The sequence below is a fragment of the Zerene cesonia genome, chromosome 12 (assembly GCF_012273895.1).
Source record: "Zerene cesonia ecotype Mississippi chromosome 12, Zerene_cesonia_1.1, whole genome shotgun sequence".
Classification (NCBI taxonomy): Eukaryota; Metazoa; Arthropoda; class Insecta; order Lepidoptera; family Pieridae; genus Zerene; species Zerene cesonia.
Window position 1 is genome coordinate 432,810 of NC_052113.1, and position 27,173 is coordinate 459,982.

The 27,173-nt window shown below is 33.6% G+C and overlaps 4 protein-coding genes across 6 annotated transcripts in view; 1 reads left to right on the plus strand and 3 right to left on the minus strand.

Moving 5' to 3' along the window:
* Positions 1 to 1,428: 1,428 nt before the first annotated feature.
* Positions 1,429 to 7,040, minus strand: LOC119830910. Its single transcript, XM_038354098.1, has 9 exons — positions 6,909 to 7,040; positions 6,621 to 6,747; positions 6,120 to 6,226; positions 5,314 to 5,458; positions 4,680 to 4,781; positions 4,133 to 4,238; positions 2,883 to 3,006; positions 2,220 to 2,336; positions 1,429 to 1,608 (listed from the first exon to the last, which is right to left on the minus strand). Exons 1-9 carry the CDS (start codon positions 6,969 to 6,971, stop codon positions 1,429 to 1,431), a joined length of 1,071 nt encoding a protein of 356 aa, XP_038210026.1. The 5' UTR covers positions 6,972 to 7,040.
* A 599-nt stretch (positions 7,041 to 7,639) lies between these two features.
* LOC119830817 lies at positions 7,640 to 19,607 on the plus strand. Of its 3 annotated transcripts, none has more exons than XM_038353968.1 (10): positions 7,640 to 7,801; positions 12,288 to 12,459; positions 12,908 to 12,984; positions 13,511 to 13,632; positions 14,197 to 14,407; positions 15,465 to 15,580; positions 16,045 to 16,148; positions 16,239 to 16,331; positions 16,444 to 16,560; positions 16,805 to 19,607. In XM_038353968.1, exons 1-10 carry the CDS (start codon positions 7,655 to 7,657, stop codon positions 16,879 to 16,881), a joined length of 1,236 nt encoding a protein of 411 aa, XP_038209896.1. In that variant the 5' UTR covers positions 7,640 to 7,654; the 3' UTR covers positions 16,882 to 19,607. The 3 variants fall into 3 exon arrangements, with proteins under 3 accessions (XP_038209896.1, XP_038209898.1, XP_038209897.1); XM_038353969.1 differs by lacking the exon at positions 7,640 to 7,801 and adding an exon at positions 10,741 to 11,119 and having other exon boundaries at positions 16,805 to 19,516; XM_038353970.1 differs by lacking the exon at positions 16,444 to 16,560 and having other exon boundaries at positions 16,805 to 19,516.
* Positions 19,608 to 19,886: 279 nt separating this feature from the next.
* Positions 19,887 to 22,767, minus strand: LOC119830738. The gene is made up of 5 exons (XM_038353860.1): positions 22,568 to 22,767; positions 22,301 to 22,470; positions 21,519 to 21,661; positions 20,639 to 20,814; positions 19,887 to 20,324 (listed from the first exon to the last, which is right to left on the minus strand). Exons 1-5 carry the CDS (start codon positions 22,675 to 22,677, stop codon positions 19,913 to 19,915), a joined length of 1,011 nt encoding a protein of 336 aa, XP_038209788.1. The 5' UTR covers positions 22,678 to 22,767; the 3' UTR covers positions 19,887 to 19,912.
* A 2,949-nt stretch (positions 22,768 to 25,716) lies between these two features.
* LOC119830877 (metabotropic glutamate receptor 2-like) overlaps positions 25,717 to 27,173 on the minus strand; it is a 146,729-nt gene continuing 145,272 nt past the window's right edge. Inside the window, exon 20 of the mRNA XM_038354054.1 lies at positions 25,717 to 26,577. Within this exon, the coding sequence (XP_038209982.1) occupies positions 26,390 to 26,577 (188 nt within the window). The 3' untranslated portion in view covers positions 25,717 to 26,389. The remainder of the gene's footprint in view (positions 26,578 to 27,173) is intronic.

Genomic DNA, 27,173 nt, shown 5'->3' on the forward strand with positions numbered 1-27,173 from the left:
TATATTATAAATGCGAAAGTTTGTAAGGATGTGTGTGTGTTTGTTGCTTTTTCACGCAAAAACTACTGAACCGATTGCTATGAAATTTGGTACGTAGACAGATGGACACGGACTTACGCGGGTGAAACCGCGGGGTGCAGCTAGCATTTTCATATTTCAATCTCTTATTTTATTTCAACTGCGTGCTTTCGATATAATTAAGCGTCGATATTGCAATATGAAGTCCCAAACATATTATTATTTTTTTTATTTTTATTTATTTTTTATTATAACCCATATATGCTCTAAAAGTTAAAAAAAAAATAGAAAAGCTATTTTGACACTTATGCAGTTCAGAAACTATCCAATTGCAAACACAAACATTATCTAGGTGATTTTAAATGTAAAAATTTTATATAAAACATTATTTTCAAGTCTGTGTACATAGAAATATAAACAGCTAGGCTCAAAAACGAACTGATTTAATAAAAAGTATTCATTCGTTGTTCTTACACGATTTAGTACCGGACTTAGACCACGTGGCAAGCGAGCGTTTCAAACGCCGCGACCGACGCGACGACCGCCTCGAACAAGATGCGCTCTGAAGACATATAATAACAGTTAAGTTTAATTCTCGGTACATCACTACATAGTACAAGACAAAGTCGCTTTTTATGTCCTTATGTCTTTTAAATCTTTAAAAATTCGCAACGGATTGTGTTGGGGTTTTTTTAATAGATTTAATGATTCAAGAAGGTTTATATGTATGACATGTATTAACTACTTCAAATTTAACGCGTGCGAAGCCGCGGGCAACAGCTAGTGAAATATAAACAAAGGTTCACAAAAACGATTTATTTCATGCAAACATAATTATTTTTAACAAAAACAGAACTGCTATCGAATTTAAATGGGACCACATACATGGCAACCACCAAGGCTTTTAAATTAAAAAAGTATCGTAAAAATCAGTTCACCCAGTGCAGAGTTATGTAGTAATGAACATAAAGTTACGAACTAATTAATAACCTCGTTTTTTGTAGTCAGTTAAAAAAATTGTGTTTAAAAAAAACCCACTCACAGTGTTTTCCGTGCTATTCAAATAATCCGAGAGTTTAGTGGTGTACTCTTCTAGGACGTTGGACAATTTGTCGCACACGTTCGGTAAGGCCTGTAAATTAATATTATTTGTATTAACATTGTGTACTAGTATACAAATTTTTACTTATAAAGTTCCTATATTTAAATATTAAGTTAGGATACAGGATAGGGCCTGTTCCTACCCTTCACTCGAGCTGATTTAAATAAAGTGAGATTAATTATTGTGGGAGTCGAGTACGCTTCGGCACGAATCGGGCCAGCTCGCACCGGGGAAGTACCACACCCCCACAGAAAACCGGCGTGAAATAATAGCTAGCTATTGTGTTTCGTATAACAAAATCCATTAAACTAGTAGACAAGCAAGCAGCATCTCACGTCGTCGAACAGGCCGCGGGCGGCGGGCAGCGGGTCGGGCGGGGCGGGCGCGGCGCACGCGTCGCTGGCGCCGCGCACCAGCCGCAGCAGCGCGCGCAGCGCCGCGCCCGCCTCGCGCACGCACCGCGTCTGCGGGACCGCGCGCGCGAACACCTGCCGGCAGGGGGGGCGCGGGGAGAGTATATTTAGAAGTTATTTCATTTATGATACTGAAAATTGTAAAAATAAATTACAAAATACTCAATCATCCATAAAGATACAAATCTTGACTTTAAAATTCGAATGAATCAATCATAATCTTATTAAGTCATATTTCTGTGTAAAATACTCTTTTGATGTGTCCTACATCTATAGCTTATACTGATAACGCGGATCTTAAAACATTTTTGTTTGAACGCATTAATCTCAGTACTACTCAGTCTACCTTGGACTCAAAATCGATAAGTCGGGAGTGCGAGACCGGGCGAGCGTGCCAGAAATAAATTGACTATTCAATTTATCTGCTCATGTGGATATCATCACCACTCGAAACGGTGAAGAAAAACATCATCACGAAACCGGCATGTCCAAGAATCAAAAGTTCGACGATATGTAGAATGTAGAAGTAGTGTGCCAACCCGCACTCGACTATGGTCTGAATCCTAATAGAAAGCCCAGCAGTAGGAACATGTATGAGATGATGATGACGATGATGTACCACGAGCTCAACCGGGGAAAATGGCTAGCTACATTAGACAAGGTGTATATTATATGTACATAGGCACCTGCACAGAATGCAGCGCGTTGTGATGCAGCGAGACGGCGCGCACCATCTGCGCCTGGAAGTACGTGCGCCGCGCCAGCGGCGGCGCCTGCGCCGTCGCACGCTTTATGTCCTGGATCTGCGGACAGACGGACAGACAAATATTTATCATGTGGGCATGATACGCCGAAGAATTCAGTGGGGTTACCGCCTAATTACATTCTGCGGAAGATAAAAAGCGCCCTCACTTACCCACGCTGGAATTAGAAGCTTTTTAAGGCGATTGTAATTGACAAAAATAGAAATAAAAAGTATTGAAAAAGTATTATGTGAATTCCTATATTAGTGCGCACATCATGCATAGTGTAACTACTTATACTAAGGATAATACATTTTAAGTTTTAAATTAAAAACAAATAGATTAGAGAACCTGGAAAAATATCAAAGTTAAACCTAATACTGTTATAGTATGAACAGGACCTGTACAATGGAGAATTTCGACCGACATTTGTCCGACAATATGATAATTTAAAGCACTCCTATTTACAGATGTTACATGTCAAATGTATGTTGAATTCAAATGTAAAATTGACCTGAGAATTAGTATACATTAATTATAATATAAAATATTTTAAAATAACTGCATTTCTATAAAACAAAAAATAAATCTCAAAAAGCATCGCACCTGCCTGTGCAGCTGGTACATATGAACGCGGTTGAAGCGCGACGCGAACTCGACGGAGCGTTTCATCATTTTCGGCAGATCCGCCGGGTCCAAGTTCACTATGTCTTGCTGTTCTAATGTCGTACTGATAATAATGAAACGAAATATTAACTACTAGCTGTCCGCCCCGGCTTCGCCCGTGGTACATAAATTAGCCTATAGCCTTCCTCAATAAATAAATGACCGCTTTCTTGGTACAGTGGTTAAAGCGTGGTTAACGTTAACCGAGAGGTCCTGGGTTCGATTCCCGGTGGGGACGCACAAAAAAAAAACGTCTCGGTCTGGCAGGACACAGAAGGCTGATCACCTACTTGTCCATAAAGAAAATCGATCAGTAAAACAGATGTATATCATCTGCCCATACCCCACTAGGGGACACGGGACTTCACTTTATACTTCCTCAATAAATGGGCTATCTAACACTGAAATAATTTTTCAAATCGGACCAATAGTTCCTGAGATTAGCGCGTTCAAACAAACAAAGTTTCTTCTTCAGCTTTATAATATTATTATAGATTGAAAACAGTCGAGTGCGTGCACTGCAAAAAATATTGTTCACCCATCCATGTATGACCATGTCAAAGTTTGCTTAACCTCGATTATTAATGATTTGTTGTTATACAGCCTGACAGACAAACGGACAGCCGAAATTTTAGTAATAGGATCCTCCTTTACGATTGGTGTGACGTAACGGTTTATTTCGATTAAAGGAAAAGATCGTAAAACTAGCCAATTATCTCCAAACAAGCTTTAAATTTGAATTAATGCTTCGATTTTGAAACTGCGATAAGGAATGTGGATCCGGGACTTGAAGCGAAAAGTCGGGAGTTCAAGACCAGTCGAACGTGCAAGTTATAAATAGATTTTCAATTCATCTTCACATTATTCACATCACCACTGCTCTAAACGGTGAAGGAAAACATCGTGAGCAAACCGGCATGTCGAAGAATAAAAATTCGACGACATGTGACATCGGCCAACCCGCACTTGGCCAGCGTGGTGGATAATGGACTAAACCCTCATAGCGGCCCAAGTTCCTACAGTGAGTAGTGATAATGATGATGATGATGATGATGATGACGATGATGACGACGATGATGATGATGACGATGGTGACAATGTTGATGACGACGACGACGATGATGATGGTGATGATGATGATGATGGTGGTGATTATGATGATGATGCAATATTGATAAACTACAACACACATGATGTCTTCCAACTCCGCCTGTATCTTCATCCTGAGGTCGCGCACCTTGGCGCAGTAGATGCTGCTCTCGATCATGCTTGTTACATTTTCAGATGATTTTGAACCTGAAAATCAAAATGTTATCTTTTAAAGCAAAAAAAAATACATAAATAAAATTCTCCGTGAATGAGAGTAAACATACGATTCCGAGGATCAAACAACAAATGGAGTATTTCTTGAACATGCTTACTTTATTATTTATGCAAAATAATATATTCTAAATAAAATAAGCTGTTGTGCTAGCTGTTGACCACGGCTTTGTTCGCGTGGTCAAACAAACTGAAGAGTTGTCATACATGTGACATTTTGAAAACAGCGCCATCTATCGGATATCATAAACTAAAATTCAAACATCAATTATTCATTTAATAAGAATTAAAATTCAATAAAATTAAATTCTTACAGATGTCATCAAAATCGCTCCATCGAATCAGGATAGAGATCGAAACAAACATACATAATTTCCGATTAACAATATTAATTAACTTAATAAAAACATTAATAACTGGAAAGTTTATCCGGGCTGAGTTGCCGCGAGCACGGCGAGTGTCTCTCTCGCACCGTGCACGGCGGACTCAGAGAGTCGTTCAGTAGTTCGTCTTCGGGCCCTGAAATACACAATTAATTAAAAAAAATATTGATATTGAAAGACACATTTGTCAAAGAAAAGCTATATACTAGATTATCGCCAGAAGCTTTGCCTGCGAAGTGAAAGAAATTATATTCAGATCCGGGGCCTTCTCCGCATTGATCCCATTCTTTTAGGATTTCCGGGATAAATACTATCTTATGTCCTTTCCCCGGCATCAAACAATTTCTGTATCCAATTTCTTTCAAATTGGTTCAGCCATTCTTGAGTTATAAATAATACAATTAATACAACTTTCTTTCATAAATCCATAATAGATAATAGATATGTAACACTCTACGCTGACTAATTGAAACTCTGATGGATTGAGCGAAAAAATATCACAGAACACATTGTTGTCACAGTAAAAGAGCCATATTTTTAATATCATACATTCACTTTGATTCTAAAATACAGAATTGTTATATAATTATATGTAACATATTTTAATAAATAATTATGTTATTTATTGACCTTGCTCCAAATGCAATATTAGCAATTTAATCTATCACCTGACACATCTTCATCCTTCTGATCATTAAAGATACGAAATATTTCATCATCCTCCCTTGGTTTCTCTTCTACGAACACCACATGATGGTTATCAATTTCTTCCTTCTCTTCTTTGTTTTCAGTCAAAATGATTGGCTCCTCAACCTAAAAGTAAAATAAACAGTTTTAGGTCATTGTTCATGAGTATAGTGATGTTCACATGGGCATAATCAAATATTTGTTTTGAGAGCAGTTCATGTCAATGAAATGGCCAAAATTATATAAAAAAACCATCATAAAAACATATGTAGAAAAAAATATTATTGGTTTAAGTGGCATAGGCTACTATTTACAAAGGTGGAACATCACATTCCCAACGGAATTTTCTGTGACCATGAGAGTAAAGCCACAGGCTGCTAGCTAGTATAATAATGAAGATACCATTGTAAAGAAGAGGGTGAGTATATCTAGGACTTGCTGATAAGTGTCTGAGGTACCACATCAACCACCACAGAAGACCAGCGTCAAATAGTAGCATGCTACTGTGTTTCATTTGGTGAGTGAGAGAAACAGAGGCCCGCATCCTTTTTGCTATTCTTTATTCCCTCCTCCTTTACTTATCCCTTATTCAGTAAAGTAGCACAGGCATACAGCCTCTGCAAATGTTTATGGGCCGTGCTGGTTGCTTACCATCAGGCGACCCACCAGCTCCTTTGCCAAACTATCACATAACAAAAATATACTTGTTATTCCAAGTAAGAAAACAATAAAGCATGCAAATTACATTGTAATAACACATAAAATACATATTTCTTTTTAAAAATACCTCAACAACTTCCTCTTCTTTTTCTTTCCTCATCTTTTGCAGTTCTATCTCGAGCAGCTCCTTTATTTTCTCATCAGACAGTTGATCAATGAATTGGTAAGGATCATCTGAAAATATACATGAAAAATATTATATATCCAATAATGATAGCAAATTTTAACACAAACATTTTTGATTTGATTCAAAAAGCCATCCTCCTGACTATATTATATTGATATACCTTATCTCTATTGTTTACTTTGTTTTTAGTTGTTTAATTTACTATTTTCTGTATAGTATTAACTAAAATATTTAAAGGTACAATTATTTACAGTTTTAATTTATCTCTTTAGTTGAGTTGAGGCTTTAGGTTCAAAGACCATTTTAAGATGATTATCGCGAAGATTAGATGGCCAATGAAACTGAGACACTTTTTCTTTTAAATAATTAATAGTAAAATAAACATGATTCATATTTAACATGAAACAAGTTGCAGGCAGTTTTATAATCATATTATCATACCTTTACAGATCTTAGTGACTACATCCTGCTCATTGACAAATTCCTCCCAAATTTTCTGTTCCTGCTGTTTAACTCTCTCCCGCCTGCTGAGTTTCCAGGTGTGCTCCAATGCTTCACTATCTACATACTGAAAACCATAGAAAAATAAATAGTTTAAGTCGCAATTTAAATATTCAAACTACAATTATTTACATCAAACTACCTTAGTAAGTACTTTTTTTATGTTTTTTTATTAAAACAAAGCATGAACTATTAATATTGTTATTACGAAGTATTGTCGTAACTTACCTGTAAATTTGAAGGTTCGATTTTTTCGGGCATAAAAGAAAATCCTCTAATGCACGTCTCCATTTCTTAGTAAGCGTAAATAATATAAAAATTATATTATCTAGGAAAAAATCCCAGTCAGATGAAAAGTCACTATTCAAGAAATTAATTATAATCTCGAACAAAACACAATTTGAATTTGACACATTAATTTTTATTTTTTTAATAAAATTTAATATGTTACATAAACGTTTAAAAATGTTTTGTAAACACAAACACGCATCAAAATTATTTAATAAGTTACTTTTGCTTTTGCTATTGAATTTATTCCAATAAATTAAATATATCTATTGGATTAATATTCATTGTACATCACAATAGTAAATACCACAGAACAATATCTACATTGGGTTTATTACATTCAGTGTTCAGAATTTAGGAATTTAGAAAAAAAGGCCGATTCTAAACGTTGCTTATAGTTGCTAGGCAACCATTTATCAACATTGATGTTACATGAATATTAACAATTTGTTCAAATTTATTTTAAATACAGATATAACTTTACTATTACGGAGAATTTATCTGTTCTGAAAAATTCATTTAACTTTAAATGTGCTCCAAAAAGAAAATATATACTTTGTCCTAATAAATATCGTACCATAAAAATTGACTACAATGGATACTAACGGCACAACTGATAAGGTTGCGACTGAGTAAACTTATAAAAGTTTTGTTAAAATGTGAAGGTCACTCCACAGTTCAGCACGATGTTATGCAGTAAGCCGGTGCCAGGCATGGGAGCTCCATCGCTTCCACATATAACGCCGTTATCGAGACATTTTCCGCAATGGAGCCGAACAGCAATTTTGACTATTACTAATGAAACTGATGCTGAAGATTACGATGAGAGCAAGGTAATTGGATATTAATGCAAATGTTATTATTATATTTGTAAAGTTTTTATTTACTTGACAATTTCGCAATAATATAAAATAATAAAAAAGCAGTGGTGGCTCAATGGTGAGAACCTCGGACTTCAAAATATAATAATACTAGCGGTCCGCCCCGGCTTCGTCCGTGGTATTTCTATAGCCAGATCCTGCTAAGATTATAAACGTTAAAGTTCTTAGGTATAGATGAATATATGGATGTTTGTAAGGTGCTCTTTCACGCGAAAACAGTTTATCGACGCCCACTTCACAACGGGCCGTGCAGCAGAAATCGTAATATTTTAATTTCACCACAACTTCAAAACTAAACGTCCAATTATAATCATTCAAAGACCAAATATTATCAACATAAACTGTACTTATTGATGAAATAATTTATTTTGATAAGGATTAATAGCGTGAGTAAAATAAACGCGTTTAAATGTAGTCCAAAAAAAATCAAGATTTTTAAATAAAAATGTGGTTGTTGAGCCTCACTCGACATAGATAGGTATGGTGTGTCGCGGACTTTTTTGTAGATATTTATAAGATCTACAATTAATTCCAACATTTTATGGTTCTATCTTTTGTAGTTTAGGCAGCGTACGCAAAATAAGTAACTTCATTGGTTGATTTTTTTCAGTTAATCGAAAATATCTTACGGAACCCTATTTTTTTTTCAAAATAAAATATATAGCATATGTTACTCGTGGATAATGTAGCTTTCGAATGGTGAAAGAATTTTTAAAATCGGTCCAGTAGTTTTTGAGCCTATTCATTACAACCAAACAAACAAACAAACAAAGTTTTCCTCTTTATAATATTAGTGTAGATAAGATAGATAAGTCGGGTTCGAGCATGCAGGAAATAAATTGATTTTTCAATTTATCTGCACTGTATGTGAATAATAACACCACTGCTTAAAACGGTGCTTATAAATAATCAAGGTAACATGTTTAAAATCACTGGAAGCTTATGTATGCTTATGTTTAGGAAATGAAAATGAAACAAAGTACTTGATAAAATTAGCCACTCAATTAAAAATATGGCGAAAATGAACGAATGAATATGGGCGAGACATTTTCTGATGGTTAACAAAATAGAATATTTTAAAATTTTGAAATTATAGTTACTTAGGTAATTAATTTATTTTAGTTTGTTTTTTTTTATGCGAACTCATATCTTGTCATGTCTTTAGTTGAAACTTCAGACTGGTGTAATAGTAGTTGTGTGGTAACACAATTTATGCTTTTGTTGTCACCTAATTAATTTATGGCAACTCTTTATCTTGGCATCTATATAAAACAAGTCAAGTGAATATTCAATGTATCAAGAGAATAAATAGCGCTCTGCTTAAATTTATCCCGGAATCAAGTGATAACTTATGGTGATCCACCGTGGCGCCAGTAGTTGGCAAGATTCTCATTCGGGAAGTTATTTGGTTTTATTTTAGAATGTTTCTTACCGAAGTTTATTGGTACTTCAAATAAAGACACGTATTTTTTAATTTATTTCTATGTAGGCACTTTTCGTACTATGTACAATTTCAACTGTTATGTAAATTGTAACTTAACTCATACAAATTACATTAAAGCTACAACTGAAACACGTGTTATTTTCGATGAACTTTTAAAGATAACTACAAAAAATATAGAAAATGTAATTGTGGATTTTTTCCGAGCTTTATAAATGCGTGTATTATAGTTTATAAGGGCCATCAGCGACAGTCGCGTGGCCTGCAATTAGTGACTACACAAACAATGTTTGCCCTACTTTACTTAGATTCTATCTATGCTATCGAGCGTACCTGAAAATGGGTGCATTGTTTGAAAACCGTCGCGTTTACATTTCATGAATTAATTATTTGATGATAACTTCTTTTTTTTCCAAATCGACATTAAAACTCCGATTCTCATTTAGCGTGGTTACTTTTATCCTATTTTATAGTAATTGCAAAAAGTTATTGCTTTTTGAATTTAGGGCATGTCATCTCCGAGATTGATATTCATTTGAGTTATCATAGGAAAAAATAATATCTAAAGTCTGTTGGTTGCGTGTTAACTTTGAATTACTCAATTCAATTCAACAAAAATGCTACCTCCGTAAAACCACAGATAACATAATACTATAGTAATACCTTATCAAGAGGTCAATAAAGTAAAGTAATATTTATATTGCTCTACCTGCGCTCTAAATTTCTATTCTCTACTATTGATAGTAAATAATATACAGTATCTGTCTCTATCTATCTATGTATATCTATCTAACTAGTATTGATAGCTGTAAATAATATAAAGTAAATTTCGTTTAAATCGGGACAACTTATAGGGAATACATTATTATTTTTATTTATTACTGGAATCGCATTTTAACTACAAGGTATACACGTAGGTATACAGCAAGGAAAAGTGTGTTATAACAACTAAGTATCTTTTTATTTTTAACCTTACTATGTTTTTTTTAATTGTTTTACTCAAAAATATAGGAGGTTTGCAATTCGATTCAATTTTTTTATTTTTACTTTGTTATTCGATAACTCCGTAGGTTTGCAAATGATTGACGTATTTCTTTTCGTGTTTGATGAGAAATTGGTGTCAGTTGTTTCCTTTTTCTTTGTAAACTTTTTTTGTATTTCCAATTTTAATGTAGCTGTAAAATCTAAATGACTATCAGTAGTCAAAACCTTGACTGTGTGGCGCTGTCCATACCAACCCATACCATTCTACGAGAAAAAAACAATTGGCAAACAATGACGCCACACTGTCTCGGAAGTGAAAATCGTATTAATAAGTGCCTTTGAAATTAAGCAATTACCTAGTTGACGCGATCAGTGCTGTTGGCAATGCGCCACAAAGTGACAATCCCGTGAGTCAGCATTACGTGGGACCTACGTGCGGCGGCGCGATCGATACACTAACTCCCCTCCTCCGCCCCCGCACCGCGCCCTGCACCTGCCAGACCACCGGCAGCTCCGTATCAAAAACCCCATAACACCCTTAAAGTCCGAAAAACCCCGTCAGAATCACAAAGTGCAATCCTGTCAATTCTCACAAGTTCAGGGCCGAAGGTCGAAGACCGACACTACCTCAATTATACACTGGTTGACGAAAGGTCGATTTATTTGTGTTTTTGTGGATATTTTTAATTATTACGCGTAGACAAGGCCGTCGTTTATTTTGCTCGCAAATGTCTGATCATTCTCGTCGTGGACGCGCGTGTGTTACTCGTATAGCTCGTGCAAGCGCGTAAAGTGCAGTTATGGCTTCGAAGGTACTAGTGCCTGGACCCTTCGCCTCGCTTCAGGTACATTTATATAAGATTTATAACAAAGGAACTTTGTGTGTTCATAGCGATTGCTCGCAAACCATCCAATCTTTTTTTAAGGCTTCGTTCAGGCTGCTATGATATATTTCTCTGTATTTAATTCTTGAATTTTTTTTCACAATATTATATATTTTATGAGGATTTTATGTTATTATCGAACAAGTCATATAAAATTAGAATAACAACTATTAAAAGCACTGAAAAGTAGCTACATGGTTAAATAAATAAAATAAAATATATTTTTATATTATTTGAAAATTCACAAATTTACAGCACCTTTGTTTTTTGGTTCTTTTTCAAATGTCATATAATTTAAACAATATTTATAACCAATAATATACACATACACACATAATAACAATGGCATACAAATACTCAGAAAAAAATTATAATCTTTCTAGTACTACGGATAGTTAAACTGGTAGGTCATATCAAAACAAAGGACAATCGTGAGTCAGAGATTGCAATAGAGTTAGCAAATAGTTTGTACAGTCTAAACTGGGAGTTCCTTGTGTTGCGTTTTATAGCTCCTTGGCAATTAAATCGCAACTAATTATGGTGTGAATGTACAAACAAAAACACACAAGAACTATATACATATCCATACCATCAGGAGGTAACTACTTTGTATTGATAGAAATGCATTTGTAACTTTTACAATATTTTCAAAATTGAACGTAGGTACTATCTTCACTTGATAACGATGAATCAAAATTAACCATTATTTGTTAATTAAGTTAAAAATTTAATAAAAGCAAGTGGAACTAGCGAAGAAATGAAAATAAAACTGTTTTGAAAATCTTATAGTAATATTAGAATTTTAAACTAAAATAGTCGGTAAAATCTTTTGTTTTTTTATTAATATAGAGGAACAGGATATTACATATTTATTGCAGAAAACATGCGTTTAATACGCATGTTTTCTGCAATAAATATGTAGTAATAAAATATATATAATATGTAGTAATAAAATATAATAATAAAATATGTAGTATTCATTATTAATTATTAATGTAGCAAACTTCTCTACATATAAGGTAAGAAAACTTTATAATCTTAGCTAAGTAGAAACAACAAAGGTGTACTGAAACAGAATCTACGCAAATACTATAAGAACATGAAGTATTTAGCAATGAATTCATTTCAGATAAAGAAATCACCACCAGAACCGGCTGGGAGCGGTTTCTACATTGGCAGCGGGGATGCGACCGCGAGGATCGCGCACCTGGAGCACAGCGTCCGCTTCCTGCAGGAGCAGCACCGGCAGATGCTCAGCGGGTTGCACGCTGAGATTGAATCTTTGAGAGAGAGGAATAGAGGTACCTTATGAGTATTTATTGTTTTGTTTATGAAGCCACGTTCACTTAGTATAAGTGAAAAAAAAATGCGAACAAAGCTTGAAATTTTTAATTTATTTTTATTCTTTAAAATATTACAAATATACATATAAGCATTTTAATGCTGTAAAACTAAAACTTAATGTGTGGACAAGCTTTTTGTCTTACGAAATTTTTGTTTCGTAGGATAACAACAAAAAAGTAACTTGTATTAATAAGTACTAATTAGTTATTATAACGTTTAAATTATACCTATTTTATTACATTTATGTCAAATAAGCCTAATAATATGTGCTAATAATATGTTGATATGTGCTTATAATATTCACGTTGTTTATATCGTAGTATGAGATAAATTAATATTACCCAGAAAAAATAGTGAAGTGCACTATTTAATTTAGCTAATTATATGTGTTTCTGCATATTCCAGACTTACAATTCCAACTGATATTCAACAAAGAGCCAACCAAAAACAGCGCGACCGGAGGTGACGACAATGAAAATCAGGTGCGAAATTGTTTTAATTACTTACTTCCTTGTCTTTTATGGCAGCCGTACCATTGCCGCTTAATCGGTGCACTCTGTAATGTTGAATGGCTTATATTTATTATTGTTACTTATTAAATCCTCGACTAGACTTGAATATTTATTTGCAATAAATTCAAGATTAGCACTTAGTATTGTTAAAGTAGTTATTTGAAATTATGAAATCAAAAATTATTTATTTATTGATGTTTCCTTTTTCCTAACGGTAATTATTAATAATTAGGAATGCATAAAAAATATAACTGTCAATCCGTCAATTCGACCAGGTTCAGTCACAGTCAAAAATAAAAATATCTTTACACTATTTATTGGTTTCATATTATTTCATGAGAATGTTTTAATGTGTATTAAAACAATTAACTCATTTATATTAAATGACTCACTATTAAAATTAATCAAATAAAAGTGTATCGTTTCTAATATAAGATAAGGCGCTGCATACTTTACCCAATTATAGATATCTATACGATTTCATTTAAATTTATAGATGACCATCTTACGGCGCGAGGTAGAGAGGCTGGAACAAGAAGCGGCGGCGGCGCGAAGCGAAGCGAACACGTACGAGCGAAAAGCGATGCACTTGCAACAGCTTGTTGATGCACAAGCACTGTGAGTTTATGATTTATTTACACGTTACTGTAGAATATTGTAATCGTATGATTACTAAATAATGAATTATCAATTTTTACGTAAGATCAAAACTTTGATCTTTCGCTTACAGTCACAATTACGAGTCGATTCTTTGCGTATTATTACGTACGGACTTTTATCAAACGGGTTCATGATGAGTTTTACTAACCATTCTGTTCTTATTCATTTATGCATTTCTTTAGTTTCACAATAGATAGCGTTATTTGAAGAAAATTTTAATTGAAATTTAGATTGAAACTTGTAAGCAAGATTAATATAACGCTCCCTTGTTTTATATAAGACACGGATTGTAGCCACACTATTTACTATTATTCTATCGAAAGTTGCTGTCTAATAGCAATAATCCTATATTATTTAATTCATAGTTTATTTAGTAAATGCAAAATTTCAACTTCAGTGTGAAGCCGAAGCCTCAGAAAGTGAATTCTTTGTATGTAAATATATTGGTATAAATTCTCCTACGATATATTGTAGTGGGTGAGTGTGAGTGTGCGTGTGAGTGTGGGTGTGTGTGTGTTGCAGGAAGCTGCGCGAGTGCGAGCAGCGCGGCGCGGCGGAGGCGCGCTCGCCGCGCGAGGACGAGAGCCGCGCGGAGCTGCGCGCGCGGCTCGCGGAGGCGGAGCGGCTCGTGCGCCGGCTGCGCGGCGACGCGGAGCGGCAGCGCAGAGAGGTACTCGGGGGCGCGGGCGTCACCAACCTACTGTTCGACGGCGCGGCCGCACAACACGCGCACGTACGTCACGTTACCTAATGCGGCTGCGCGCGGAATCTGATTTCACTAATTAATTGATCGTGTTTAGTTTTGTGTTCGTATTGATATGTTCAGTTTCATTCGATCGAATTCGGTTAAAATGTGTTTTAAATAATATTGATATTGTATAAATGAGTTTTTAATGTTTGAGATGAGATAATTATCAACTTTGTAATCAAAATAAAAGAAACTTTTGAATACTTGATATATACAGTGTTAAATTCACTTCTTGTTAAATTTTATAACTATCAGTATAATAACGTTTTCGTCATAGATAAAAAGTATATCTATCTATCACACACAGCTGTGAAACATCGAGTGAATCCGCGTGCAGCCATGTATTGCGTTGAGCCGCATACAACCGGCGCGGACGGGACTTTACGTTCGTGATCGGTGCATTTTATGAGAGACCTGCGTCTAACGTGCGAGTGGCCTAAATTTTCTCTTTAGTTGACTGTTCCGTTTCCGCGCCGTCGTTTTTTATTTCTTTATTAGAACTTTAGCCTGTTGTTGTATTGTTAGTAGGTCGTTTCATTACTTTTTTCGTTACTATTTAGTCCCTTGTACTGTTACTGTATCACCTTATCTTTTTAGTGATTAGTGGTTTGTTGTATCAATATTGTTATGTATCCCTAATAATTAATGTAATAGAATTTTATTCATGTGGTAGTTGTTATGAATTGTTTGAATATTTTTAACTTAGATTAAGGGGACAAGTTATGGTGATTTTAAATTTTGTCATTTTTACTGAGACGTAAGGAATGTAATTATGCTGTATATAGTATAATGTATGAAAGTTTTAATCATATGTAAACGGTCAATTGACTACAACATTATTACAAATAGAAAAACAGACGACTTTCCACAGTTGAAAAAAAAAAGAACAGCAAAATTAATCTACCTACATACCTAATGATTCTTCTTTGTTCTTTATGATATTGTAAAATAATACAAAATACTTACAAATCGTGCAAGATATCTATTTAAAAATATCAATATATGCGTATTCGACATTGTAATATCGTATTTGATAAAACAGTTGCAGTGTATGAAAAACTCGTTAATAAGAGCTAGTGGGATGGACGCGTTCGGCTTCCAAAACTTCCAGTATCCACACATGCACACCTCAGACTTTTGGAGGGAACCACTTAGAGAGTGAGTAGTCTTGTAATCAAACGATTTGTTAATTCGTTTCATTCAAATTATTTCCTAATGTCTATAAGAAAAATACTACTTGTATCATTTACTTTCTGGTGCGTAAGCGAAAGGGCACTCATGTGCCTTTCGCTAGCTGGATATATACGTCCCAGTTAACTAACTTAATCAGCCGTTTCATTAAGAGCCTATAATCATTTTTAAAATATTATTCATAAAGTATGTAGCGTAATTGCAGAACAAAAAAAAAATGCTTTTCGTTAATTTCATCCAGTTTCCGATCAAAATTTTCATTTAAATTCAATTCGCAAATGCAAAGAGACAGGGAGTAATACTAATAATAAGGCGGTCTTAATGGTAGTCGCTAATAATAGTTATGTCAAAAAAATGTGTCTGTCATGATAAGAAACAAGGTATAGACTCAATCAAATTACATTCATAATTGTGATAAATGATCCTTCCAGAGAATACAGCATGGGATCTCGGGGCAGGAATCACAGACGACCAAATACGCTGCCAGAGCTCTCCGCCGTTGGACAACAGATACGCTCTACCGTATATGCCAATCGTTAGTGCATTTCCCAATATGATAATTTATCAAATAGACATTTTTTTTTTCATTCGAACAGTTTAACGCTTTATCATTGACTGATTTCAGATATGCGAGTAAGAGGGAATCCGGAAAGAGTAAAAAAATCGCATACAATCAACGGGGAAACACAGAATGGGAAGAGTCCTGAAGAATCGTCAGGTAAATGATGAATGATTTCTAAATTTCAGTAAGGAACCCGCGATGTTTCGTTGATTAAAAGTGCACTTTTTTTTTATTATTTATATTTTGTTTATAATATATCACATTTCAGATCACGCACGGTTAAAACCGATAAATAGAGATAATTTAGTGAAAGCGAACGATATTACCGTGCCCACATATCCCGAATTAAAAATTGTGGTCACTAAAATAATACCACACGGAAACGGTGAGAAAATGGGCTTTGTAATTAACTAACCCATACTAAGCAATAGTGAAAACATGACTAAAAAATTCTCACTAATTACAATTTTTTAACAAATTTCATATATCTACCGCGTTAAAATCGAATAAAGCTAATTTATAAATCATGCTTTGTCACAATAAAAGGCCTTCGCTTCAAAACTACCGTATAACAACAATGCAAAAAGCAAAGGGCATAGGCGAAATAATAAGCATTTTTAATATTACAGTAAGCACATCAACATCAGCTGACAGCAAGTCGAGAACGCGTCGACCGCATCGTAAAAACGGCACAGAGCAAACATAATTATCCAGCGCCATCTGTTGACGCGATGCTCTCACAAATATAGTCTCACATTATGTAATTTTAACGATATATTTTCAGCGTTTGCTTATAATAATGCCTAAAATGCCCGCATTCAAGTTTTGCCGAGTATAATTTATGTATTTAAAAAGCATGATACTCACATAAAACAGTGAAGTTTTTTTCTATATTTTACGATAATATCAAAATTGGATATTTGCGAAGTTTTATTGCAGTCGTATTAAATAATTTACCAGCTTTCTTTCAACGTACTTAATTCAGTGATGAGCAAGGACAACTTAGTATTTTAGGGATTTTAGACTAGATTTTAAAGGGTTAAAATTTACTAATCACTTTTGATATTCACTGTACCGAAGGATAAATACATATAAGATCAGATACATACAGTATCATAGGAAGAGAATAGAGAAGAGAAAAAGAGGAGGAACGGGAAATATTTAAAGCGTATACTCAACTGTTTTGAATCTGTAAAAAATAAAAACTGACTCAGTTGTGTAATGCAGGTCGAACGTTATTTTTGTAAAACATTTGTAGTTTTTTTTTTATAATGCGATAAGTTGTACATGTTATTCCTTCAAGCATAAAAAAATATGTGTAGTTTATGTCAAATTTGTAGGCTGTGAGACTACTTTCGTACCTAATTGTTTTATACGTGGAATTTAATTTAACCATAAATATGAATACACGTTCAACCATATAACGCATTATCATGGTTCATTTAATTTTAACTTTATAACTTAAATATAGTAATAAATATTTTAATGGGTTAAAAAGGTTTTATAGACGTACTAACGTAACAGTCTAGTGATTTCAGTCAATTGCCAGCTCGGTAGGTATGTTATTGGAGTTTTACTTAGATAATAATAATGATGATAAACTATTGTTAAAACATACAAAAAAATGGTTATTAGACTGAATTAAAATGATGTACAATGGCGCCAAAAGTGTAGAATCTGATTTGACTTCGAAGAGACTATTCAAAAAGTTAAATATGAACTACTTTCAAATGAAAAAATATATGAAAACACGCGTCTGCTCGAACAGTCTCTCAAAAAAAAGTGGAATGAGTAAACTGTGATTTAAATAATTGTGCCTCGAGACAAACACGTCTGGCTATAACTGTCATCACCGCAAAATAATATTATTATATAAGTGTCGTATCTTCCTTTATTATTTTTCTAAATATGCGCAATCTATAAGGTGTATATTATATATATATATATATATATATATATATATATATATGAGGTAGTCACATTATGTGTTGCGACGTTCCGACTTTTACTTATTATATGCAAATAAACGTGCACCATAAAGTGCTCAACTCTTAATAAAATGTAAGAGAAAATATGTATCCATTCCAATTTAGGATAATTGCTAGTACTGCCATTTAGACGTTTTAATAAACATTTTCATATTAAAGATGTCGATATTATGTATTGAATAGGTAGAAACTGCGAATATAGCACGATTACTATGCGGATGTAATCTTTGATTCTTAAGGAATTCAAACTCAACTTTCTACCAGCGTTGCCACCTAAGACCATTAGTTTATACGTGATTACACACGTATATTAATTTTTAGCCCTTTTTAGCGTGCCGAGTTGCCTTTATTAGAAAAACAGAGTGGCAACACTGCTTTCGTCAAAGTTATGATTTTTTATTTATATATTTTTATGTGTTTTAGAAACAATTTTTTTGATTTCTGGATATAGGTAATGCATCCCTTGTTGTCGGTTGTAAGAAAGTTATAATTCTCATGGAAGTTTTTACCCACGTCATCAGCAGAATAAATGCAATCGTACTATATTTGCCTCGGTATGCATTAGAGATGATTATTCGATAGGTGTACGTAGCTGAAGTGATACAAATAAAAATACAAGTCTTCTTTTAGGGACGATTCACACTTGTCGGAACGCGATCGATCTGTCTTCAATCTAGATGGAATAGAGTAATTCAAAGAGTTGTTTTATGTAATATGCAAATCATCTACGCCATGCACTATTCTATTGTATGCTTCAGATTTTATTTTAATGTCCTGATGTCCAAGTTTTGTGTTTAGTTTTATGTATCCTGGGAGTTCCTGCATTCACGCGTTCAGTCAATTGACAATCATCCCTTCACTCACGATATAAATTTAAATATGCACAGATATATAAAACAGATTTATAAATTTGAACTAATAACTTTTATATAAATTTACTTCCAACACATTTGTGATGCAGCCTCTTAAGTTATAAGTCATCAGACAATGTATAGTATATTTATATGCATAACTCTTGCACATAGGTCGTCTTAAGAATCTAGTATTAGATAAATAATTCTGTTTTTATCAATCTATCCACTATTTTGATCGAATGATTAGATGACAGCATAAATAATCTAATAATATTATGTATTACACTCTCAAGGATATTAACAATAATACGATAATTAGTGCGATAAAACCTAAGTTGCTCTACGACTTATGTGCAAAGTCCCTCTTAGCTGCATTTGTGAGAGTGTTGACGTAGTAATGCTATCGTGTAGCCTTATCATAATCTAATTATATTATAAACAATTACTTATATTATGGATGAATTATATTTATTGCCCAAATTTGTGTTTTATTATTACTTGAAATGATTGCGTGAATAAAGCTAGTAATAAGCAGCTAGTAACTGACTGCAAATTGAGAACTTACGAAACCGAATTTTATGTGTATAGTATGATAACACTTAAGGTATAAGTATAACAATATTTATATAAGAAGGTATATAAAATAAAGCGAATGAAGCGCACAAAAACATCACGTTGTTTATATTGGAGCGTCTTAAATTCAGCAATTTAAAAAGAATAACTGGTTAGGTGGTTACTAACGAATAGTTTAGCAACTATCCTAGTTACAGCCTAATGAAGGACAAACGGACAGCGACTTAGTAGATACACTGTTTTTTCCCTCTCGATACAGATCTCTTAAAAAGAGGTACAAATTAAAAAGTGCAATGACATAAAATTTATTTATTATCCACCATCAGCTTATTAAAAAATTAAAGAACTCATTTCCACCACAACTCTTATAGATATTGCCTAGCAACCAGAGTAAGGATTCATTCACTATTTTATTGTCAATACTTAACACTTTTCTTAAAACATCACTCATATTATTAGAAACAATAACATTTAATATTAAATTGTACACAAAATCATTTGTATTGGCCAAAGTCCGACAGATATACACAAAATCACAACATGTTTCAGTTTGCTTACAAAATATATGATTTTCTAAACTTTTAGTGAATGTTTCTAATAGATTTTTAATTAAATCTTCTGTGATTACGCTGGGGAAGTCAGTATGACAGGATAGAACGAACAGCAGTTGCGAAGCTTCCAATGTGATATGCGACTTTGCCAGTGACTGTAATATTTTTTGAAGGTACACCACTCTAGAAAAAATTATTAGATTTTGTAATGCAGGTTCTTATGAACCATTTGGAAGTGTGGGTTTATTTAGTCAAGTGTGTTATCTCGTAACACTGAATTACAAAATCACTTAAAATCCCTGATCAAAAAATTTTACATTATTCTTTATTTAAACTAAAATCTATTGCTATTCTTTTGATAAATTTTCATGACCAGGATAGAAAAATACTAATGGTAAAAAATTTATAAAAATCGTAAGGTATATCATAATCATACCGTATGATATATTATAATAAATTCAATCCTAAAAAATAATTAAAATTTTATCACTACTTACTTCAAGCCATCTCCCATTTGATAAGCAAAATGCTTAAGAGCATACCAACACGCGTCTTGTACCTCCTCATTTGCATGCGGTTCAGTCAACTTGGAGAGAGCGCCTTGAGATGTGAGGACATCACATGCTTTGGTGCCTGAAGCGGCTAGGTTACCTAGCGTCCATATGCATGTAACCTGGAATATCAAATGGGTTTAAAGTAGGCATTCACAATCCTAAACATTGCTTAATTTTGGTTGATTGGATATTCCCTATTAAATTGTGGGTGATAAATCTCCAGACACCAAAATCACATCATAAACTTTTTCTATTATGATGTGTAAGAAGAACAAACGCACTTTTGCATTTATAATATACTAGCTGCGCCCCGCGGTTTCACCCGCGTATCCTGTAGGAATATCGGGATAAAAAGTTGCCTATATGTTATTCCAACTGTCCAGCTGTCTATGTACCAAATTTCATTGCAATCGGTTCAGTAGTTTTTGCGTGAAAGAGCAACAAACACACACATCCTTACAAACTTTCGCATTTATAATATTAGTAGGATAGTAGGACTAGCTGCGCCCCGCGGTTTCACCCGCGTAAGTCCGTATCCCATAGGAATATCGAGATAAAAATTTGTCTATATGTTATTCCAGTTGTCCAGCTGTCTACGTACCAAATTTCATTGCAATCGGGTCAGTAGTTTTTGGATGAAAGAGCAACAAACACACACATCTTTACAAACTTTCGCCTTTATAATATTAGTAGGATATTAGTATTAAAAGGATAAGTGAGAAAAAAATTATATTTCGAGAGTTTGTTTGTAAGTCAATGATATAATTGGACTATTGCTCCTAAAAATCGGGGATATTAAGAATAAAATAATCAAAATATTTACAGCAAGTTCAGTAGCAAGATTGTCAACAGCAGCAAGCAAATATGTACCAGTAGCTTTGGCAATGGTCAAGCAAGCCTTGCTGTCTCCCATCGCAAGATTGCAGCAACATCCAGCTGCAGCACATTGCTTCTTTATATCAACACCTGGAATATTTGAAATTCATTAATAAGACTACCTATTATTAATATCTATCTTGGAAACACTAAAGTTAAGGGTTGAATATAGGCCTTATAAAAAGACCCTAAGTATTGGATGATTGATGTTGTAAATATAGTGGCATTTATTAATTGATTGCTGTACATCAGAAAGGGGATTTGAATTGTTATCGTAAGTGTAGTATGAAACGTAACAAAATATAACATTAATAACAGCATACAGTTGTGTGATCTTAGTCTTAGTACTCCATAAGAGGAAAAAATTTACTAATAATTAAGTAATCGTGCCTCATGGGAGTCCTACATCAATATTCGTGGGCAGTCTCACAAGAATAGTGTTCATATGAGTGTATTTTTTAAGAATAGAAATAAAAATATCACACAGAGGGATTTCAACCGATATAAGGATCATGGGTGGACGAGAAGTCAGGCTTTACCACCCCGTTCAGCAAATATGCAAGTGAGAATCCCGCCTCGTGATCAAAAAGTGATCACTGGTGCCTAGACCTGAGTATTGTACTATAGTAAAGCTACGCTTTTAGGATGCAGACATCTGGTTTATTAGCTTTGGAGCTTCGTTTCATTTATATGGCTGATACATCTGTAGCTACGACCCTATTTATATACCTGTTAATTCTCTGACTATGCCTCTTAAAGCTCCATGTACATTGAGTAATCGCTCAATGTTTGAGGGGTCCTCCATTATAGCATTTTTGAGTTGATTTAATTCTCGTGCAGAAATAGCTGATTTAGTTTTTAATTTGTCAATAATTTCTGCGGTATTATGCGTCGATGAGCTGTAAATTTATATTCATTATTCATCTATGAATTATTTATATATAATGAAAAAAAGCTGTTAATAATGTATGAACCATCTGTAGGGGGGAAACATACCAACTCCCAAAAGAACGTCTTATATCACTGATTTCATCTCTATGTGTTCGTCTATTAAGTTTAAGTAAACTTCGATTATTTTGCCTAATGCTATCGATGGGTTCTTCCATTATTCACTTACAATCGGCTATGTTCTAACAATTTTATTTTGTACGTGTTTTAAGCTCCGTTTTCATCCACAAGAGTTGTGAGTTTGACATTTGACGACTAATTTCTATAAACAATTCTTGACACTGACATAATAAAAATACGTTCTAAAATATACCAAAGAGTAAATAAGTGTACCTATTTGTATAGTACCTATTTATTAGTTATCAATGCTTATAAAAATTATAATACTTCCATAAAAAAAACGTTTTATCCGAATGATACCATTTAAATGGGATGAAATAGCTTTCAATGATGAATAAAGTCTAAAAATAATACCTAGCTGAAACACTAGTATGTTACTTACTCTGTGACTAGCATATAATATTTCCTTTTCTAACGAGGTTCTCTTTTCAGATCAATGTTGATTTAACAGATTTAAACATAAATTAAAATTACATGAATTATATTAAATACTGTGATTACCTGAAAACTGTTATGTAGGTACCTAAAATTTCTATCATTTTATTCCGTGACAATAATTCTCTGGTATTCTGGTATTCATTCTATTTAAAGTAATTTCTAGTAATCATTCTATCTATGTAAAGAGAAAAGTTGATTGTGTGTTTCCGTTTGTTTGAACTAAATAACTCTGAAACTGCTAAATCGGCGGAGCTCAGGCGGAGCCAGGACGAGCGGCTAGTGATAAACATTTACTACTACCTAGTATAGTATAATGTTATCTGGGCTACTACCTACTAATGCCCATTCGTATTAATTTGTTTGATTTTTATAAAAATCATAATTATTTACATGGTACAAAATCACTGATGAAATCGCTTGAAAATGATCAAAGAGAAGTGTACGCTATAATATACATTATTTATCGCAAAATAATGGCTGACAGTATATTATACCGCCTACAAGCACGGGTTGAGGATCATTAATCAATTTCATAGCCCATAGGCCCTTTATGTATGGACGCAGCTTTTGTTTCCTTCACATTTTCTGAACAAAACACTCGAGCTTTATTAATACTTAAAATGGAGCCTGACGCTAAAATTCATTCGTTAAATGGATTTTTAATTGAGATAATTTCCATGAACAGATGCTTCACAGTTATTAAAATAACAATGTATTTTGCTGATACCATAAGTTTAATAACAAGCAGACATACCTAAAATCATAAATATTATGTAATACTCGTTACCGCCCCCAGAGAACAGGTTGCAAATACATTTTCGTTACAAATGTGAAACCGGGGTTTGTCTTCTCTGTCACACATTTTATTAACACGCACTACACATGTATGTAGTCTAGCATCATAAAATCATATGATATAGCAGGATGGCATAGAAGGATGAGGGTTTATTAGAGATAAGTTAATATGCTATTACAGATTACTTTAGGAAGTAATTTTATATTAAGCTCTCATCCAAATAAGAAATAAATATGGTAATATATATTCGGAATGTCTTATACCATAGAACAAAACATTTTATGTGTTAGTCGTGGAATCAATGAAGCAGAATTCAGAATTAAGCTGTGTCCATAAACTCGTAGATTAATGACATCCTTTATGATCAAAGGTACCTCCCGCCATTGTTTGAAGATAATGCAGTATGGAGGTGTACCGAGTGTTTGATGTTTCGGTTAAAGAAATGATGATGAACATTGTATAGAATGAGACAAGGTTTTCGTTTTACGGGAAAATCGAGACTCGGGCTTACGAAATGAGTAACAAATTGCAAAATCATGCAACCCAACAAAATGGGGATTAAGATATGAATCTTTTTTGGGTAGAGCGTATAAAGGATGCAATGTAAATAATGATAAACGGATATAAAGTCGTTGGTGATTCTTCGTTATCTTGATAAAAATTTTAGAAATAACTTAATTAGTTAATATAAGGTACACTGATATTTTTTATCATACCCTTTTAACCTTCCCTGGATTATCATGAATGTATCAATACTAAAATAATTCCATTCTCCAGCCATTCCAAGTGTTAGCGAGACTACCGAACAGTAATTGATTTTCATATAATATATTTATATATTATATAGAGATGTAAAAGCGTGTTAGTGTATTTTGTTTATTTCTCTTGCAAGTCGCGGTGATGCGATTTCATAGTACGATTTTTCTGTCTGATGATAGTTAGGAGGCTATGAAGACTCATTGTCATTTTCTCTAGAATTTTCTTTGAAGCCGCGGGTCGAAAGCTAGTGATGAATAAGGAATACTTAGATAATTTCTCGTGCATGTTTAAAGTGCGAATATATAAGCATTATAATAAAAATAGTTAAATCATTGAGGGACGAAACTCGTTTCGGGTAAAATGAAATATAGAAGATATGCAACATCAAACTTTATTTCCTTAAATTTTGTAGTTATGTACATTAATAATAATAAATAATCAGTTTAATATGTTTTAAATATATACAGGCGAAGCAAAAGATGGGGTGAAAATTTGGAATAATTACAATAATTTAACAATAATAATTACAAAGTAACACTACTTGAGCATATAAATTTTCATAGTTACATTAAACAACGTTAACATCTTTTAAATAATTAAGGTTACTGTGAGATATACCATGAGTATTTATAAACACCTATTCTTCTCATACATGATGCGTGATTTTCGCTTGTATAAAATCATATTTATCATGTTTTATGGGGAATATGAATAGTTCTAAATATATATAGTACAATTATAGCATTTGAAGCGGCAGCCATTTATCTACTGTAGAATGTAGGTGGGTATTAAGTTTTCGTTGTTGTGATGAATACGATATAAAGAATTAGAAAAGTTTTCAATAGAATTTTAGGTAATTCACTTTTAATTAAGAATACTTTATAGATAAAAATAATCCCCTCAATGTCATTTAAACGTGTTTATTTCTATTAAATCCAATCCTATATTCGAGTAAATTAAATTTTATTTGAAGTGCTTTTGCTATGTTTACAGAAAGGTTTTGAGATAAACAATTATTTATTTTAAACTTGTTCACCGCAGCTATTTCTTGATACGGATAGATTCTTGTGCATATATTAAAGCGTTCTGATACTGTATATCATCTAATAGGTGAAAAATATATCTAATTAACATATATCTACTTAATAGGAATAAATAGTTGTGGAAGTTTTGTATTAAAAGAGAGAGAATTTTTCATTTGCCCTTTGGTACTTTTCGTCACTTTTGAATCTTTGTTCAGAAACTTAGATAAATGCAGTCTTTTATATAAAATTTCACTTGAATTAGATTATTATACTAACATTTTACTTACCTCTAGTCTAGTCTAATCTACACTTATCTCCACCCCATCCTGGCTCAGTGCTTCACCTGCTATACATTTCTTCAATATCTACACATTTATCAGTATTATTTACAATCACTATGTGTCTTTTCGCTTATATTTACATATTGAATATTTACATATTTACCACCTTACATATAAACTAATTTCTCACTCCTTCGTATCATATGAGAGTGAGAGACGAAAATACAGATACGCTTAATTTACTTATCTATGCTTATATCAGTCTCTCTCTCCCTTGTCGGATGATATAAGAGAGAGAGAGAGAGAGAAACATTATCAGTAAGGCGCTTAACGTACTCGATTATACGATTATTGGTTTTCTTTCGCGTATCCTACAAGAACAACTCTTTTTTCTTAATTTAATATTATTGTTTTTATAAACATCAGTAAGAGATTTGGAAGAGGCTCGTTGCTATAAAGACTCCGTCTTGTTCGTCGCGTCGCGCTCGCAGTTCGCCATCTTGGCGCTTTGCTTCTCTTTCTTCTTATCTTCTCTCTCTTTCTCTTTGTCAGCGGTTTTCAGTTGAACAGTTTGTCCGTTCGTTAGTTTGTTTATGTCGGCCGTTTCGGTTTGCGTTTCTTTGTCGGCGCATGTCGGTTCTGTAAACAGTAATTCGCAATAAAAAATCGAGTATGAAGGACAGATATCGTATACATTTTTCATAAATATGTATTATAAATGCACCAATGTAATAGCTGCAGTTAGGTCACACCTGTCTGATAGTTTACAATGAAAGACACATCTCAAGTTTAGGCGTACGCTATTTAATCGATTGAATCGATTTGAAGAAAATTTGGTTTCGAAAATATACCGTATTGTAATATGATTTAAGATAAGACTAAAAGAGAGACGAAACCAGGGCGCGAGGATGGAGTGGATGGTGTTCGCCAAAAAGGGGACGGAAATGTGTTCAGTAAAGATTAATCCATTTAACCCTCGAGGCAATCTGTGCTTTCGACGCAGGGATTTTGATTGCCTAGGATGAGGGTAAATCATTTTATCGTAATCATTTTAATTATACCCTAATCTTATGGTTTGATAAATCATATATAACACAATTCGCTATCGTCAAAGTCATAGAATACAAAGGTACGTTTGTACGCTGTACGCGAGGCTCGTCAAGCGTCAGCAGCGGGAATTCTTAAATAAAATCGTGTACGAAATACATTTCCATCTATTCTCATAATTTATACAA

Excerpts from the sequence above, each read along its gene's own strand:
- LOC119830910 (XM_038354098.1), bottom strand. The coding sequence starts at position 6,971 with ATGGAGACGTGCATTAGAGGATTTTCTTTTATGCCCGAAAAAATCGAA. Across the intron at positions 6,748-6,908 it reads TCGAACCTTCAAATTTACAG|TATGTAGATAGTGAAGCATT; the intron begins GTAAGTTACGAC and ends TATGGTTTTCAG. Across the intron at positions 6,227-6,620 it reads AGTCACTAAGATCTGTAAAG|ATGATCCTTACCAATTCATT; the intron begins GTATGATAATAT and ends GTATATTTTCAG.
- LOC119830817 (XM_038353968.1), top strand. The coding sequence starts at position 7,655 with ATGTTATGCAGTAAGCCGGTGCCAGGCATGGGAGCTCCATCGCTTCCA. Across the intron at positions 12,985-13,510 it reads GTGACGACAATGAAAATCAG|ATGACCATCTTACGGCGCGA; the intron begins GTGCGAAATTGT and ends TTAAATTTATAG. Across the intron at positions 15,581-16,044 it reads TGGAGGGAACCACTTAGAGA|AGAATACAGCATGGGATCTC; the intron begins GTGAGTAGTCTT and ends TGATCCTTCCAG.
- LOC119830738 (XM_038353860.1), bottom strand. The coding sequence starts at position 22,677 with ATGGAAGAACCCATCGATAGCATTAGGCAAAATAATCGAAGTTTACTT. Across the intron at positions 21,662-22,300 it reads CATAGTCAGAGAATTAACAG|GTGTTGATATAAAGAAGCAA; the intron begins GTATATAAATAG and ends CAAATATTCCAG. Across the intron at positions 20,325-20,638 it reads CAAATGGGAGATGGCTTGAA|AGTGGTGTACCTTCAAAAAA; the intron begins GTAAGTAGTGAT and ends AATTTTTTCTAG.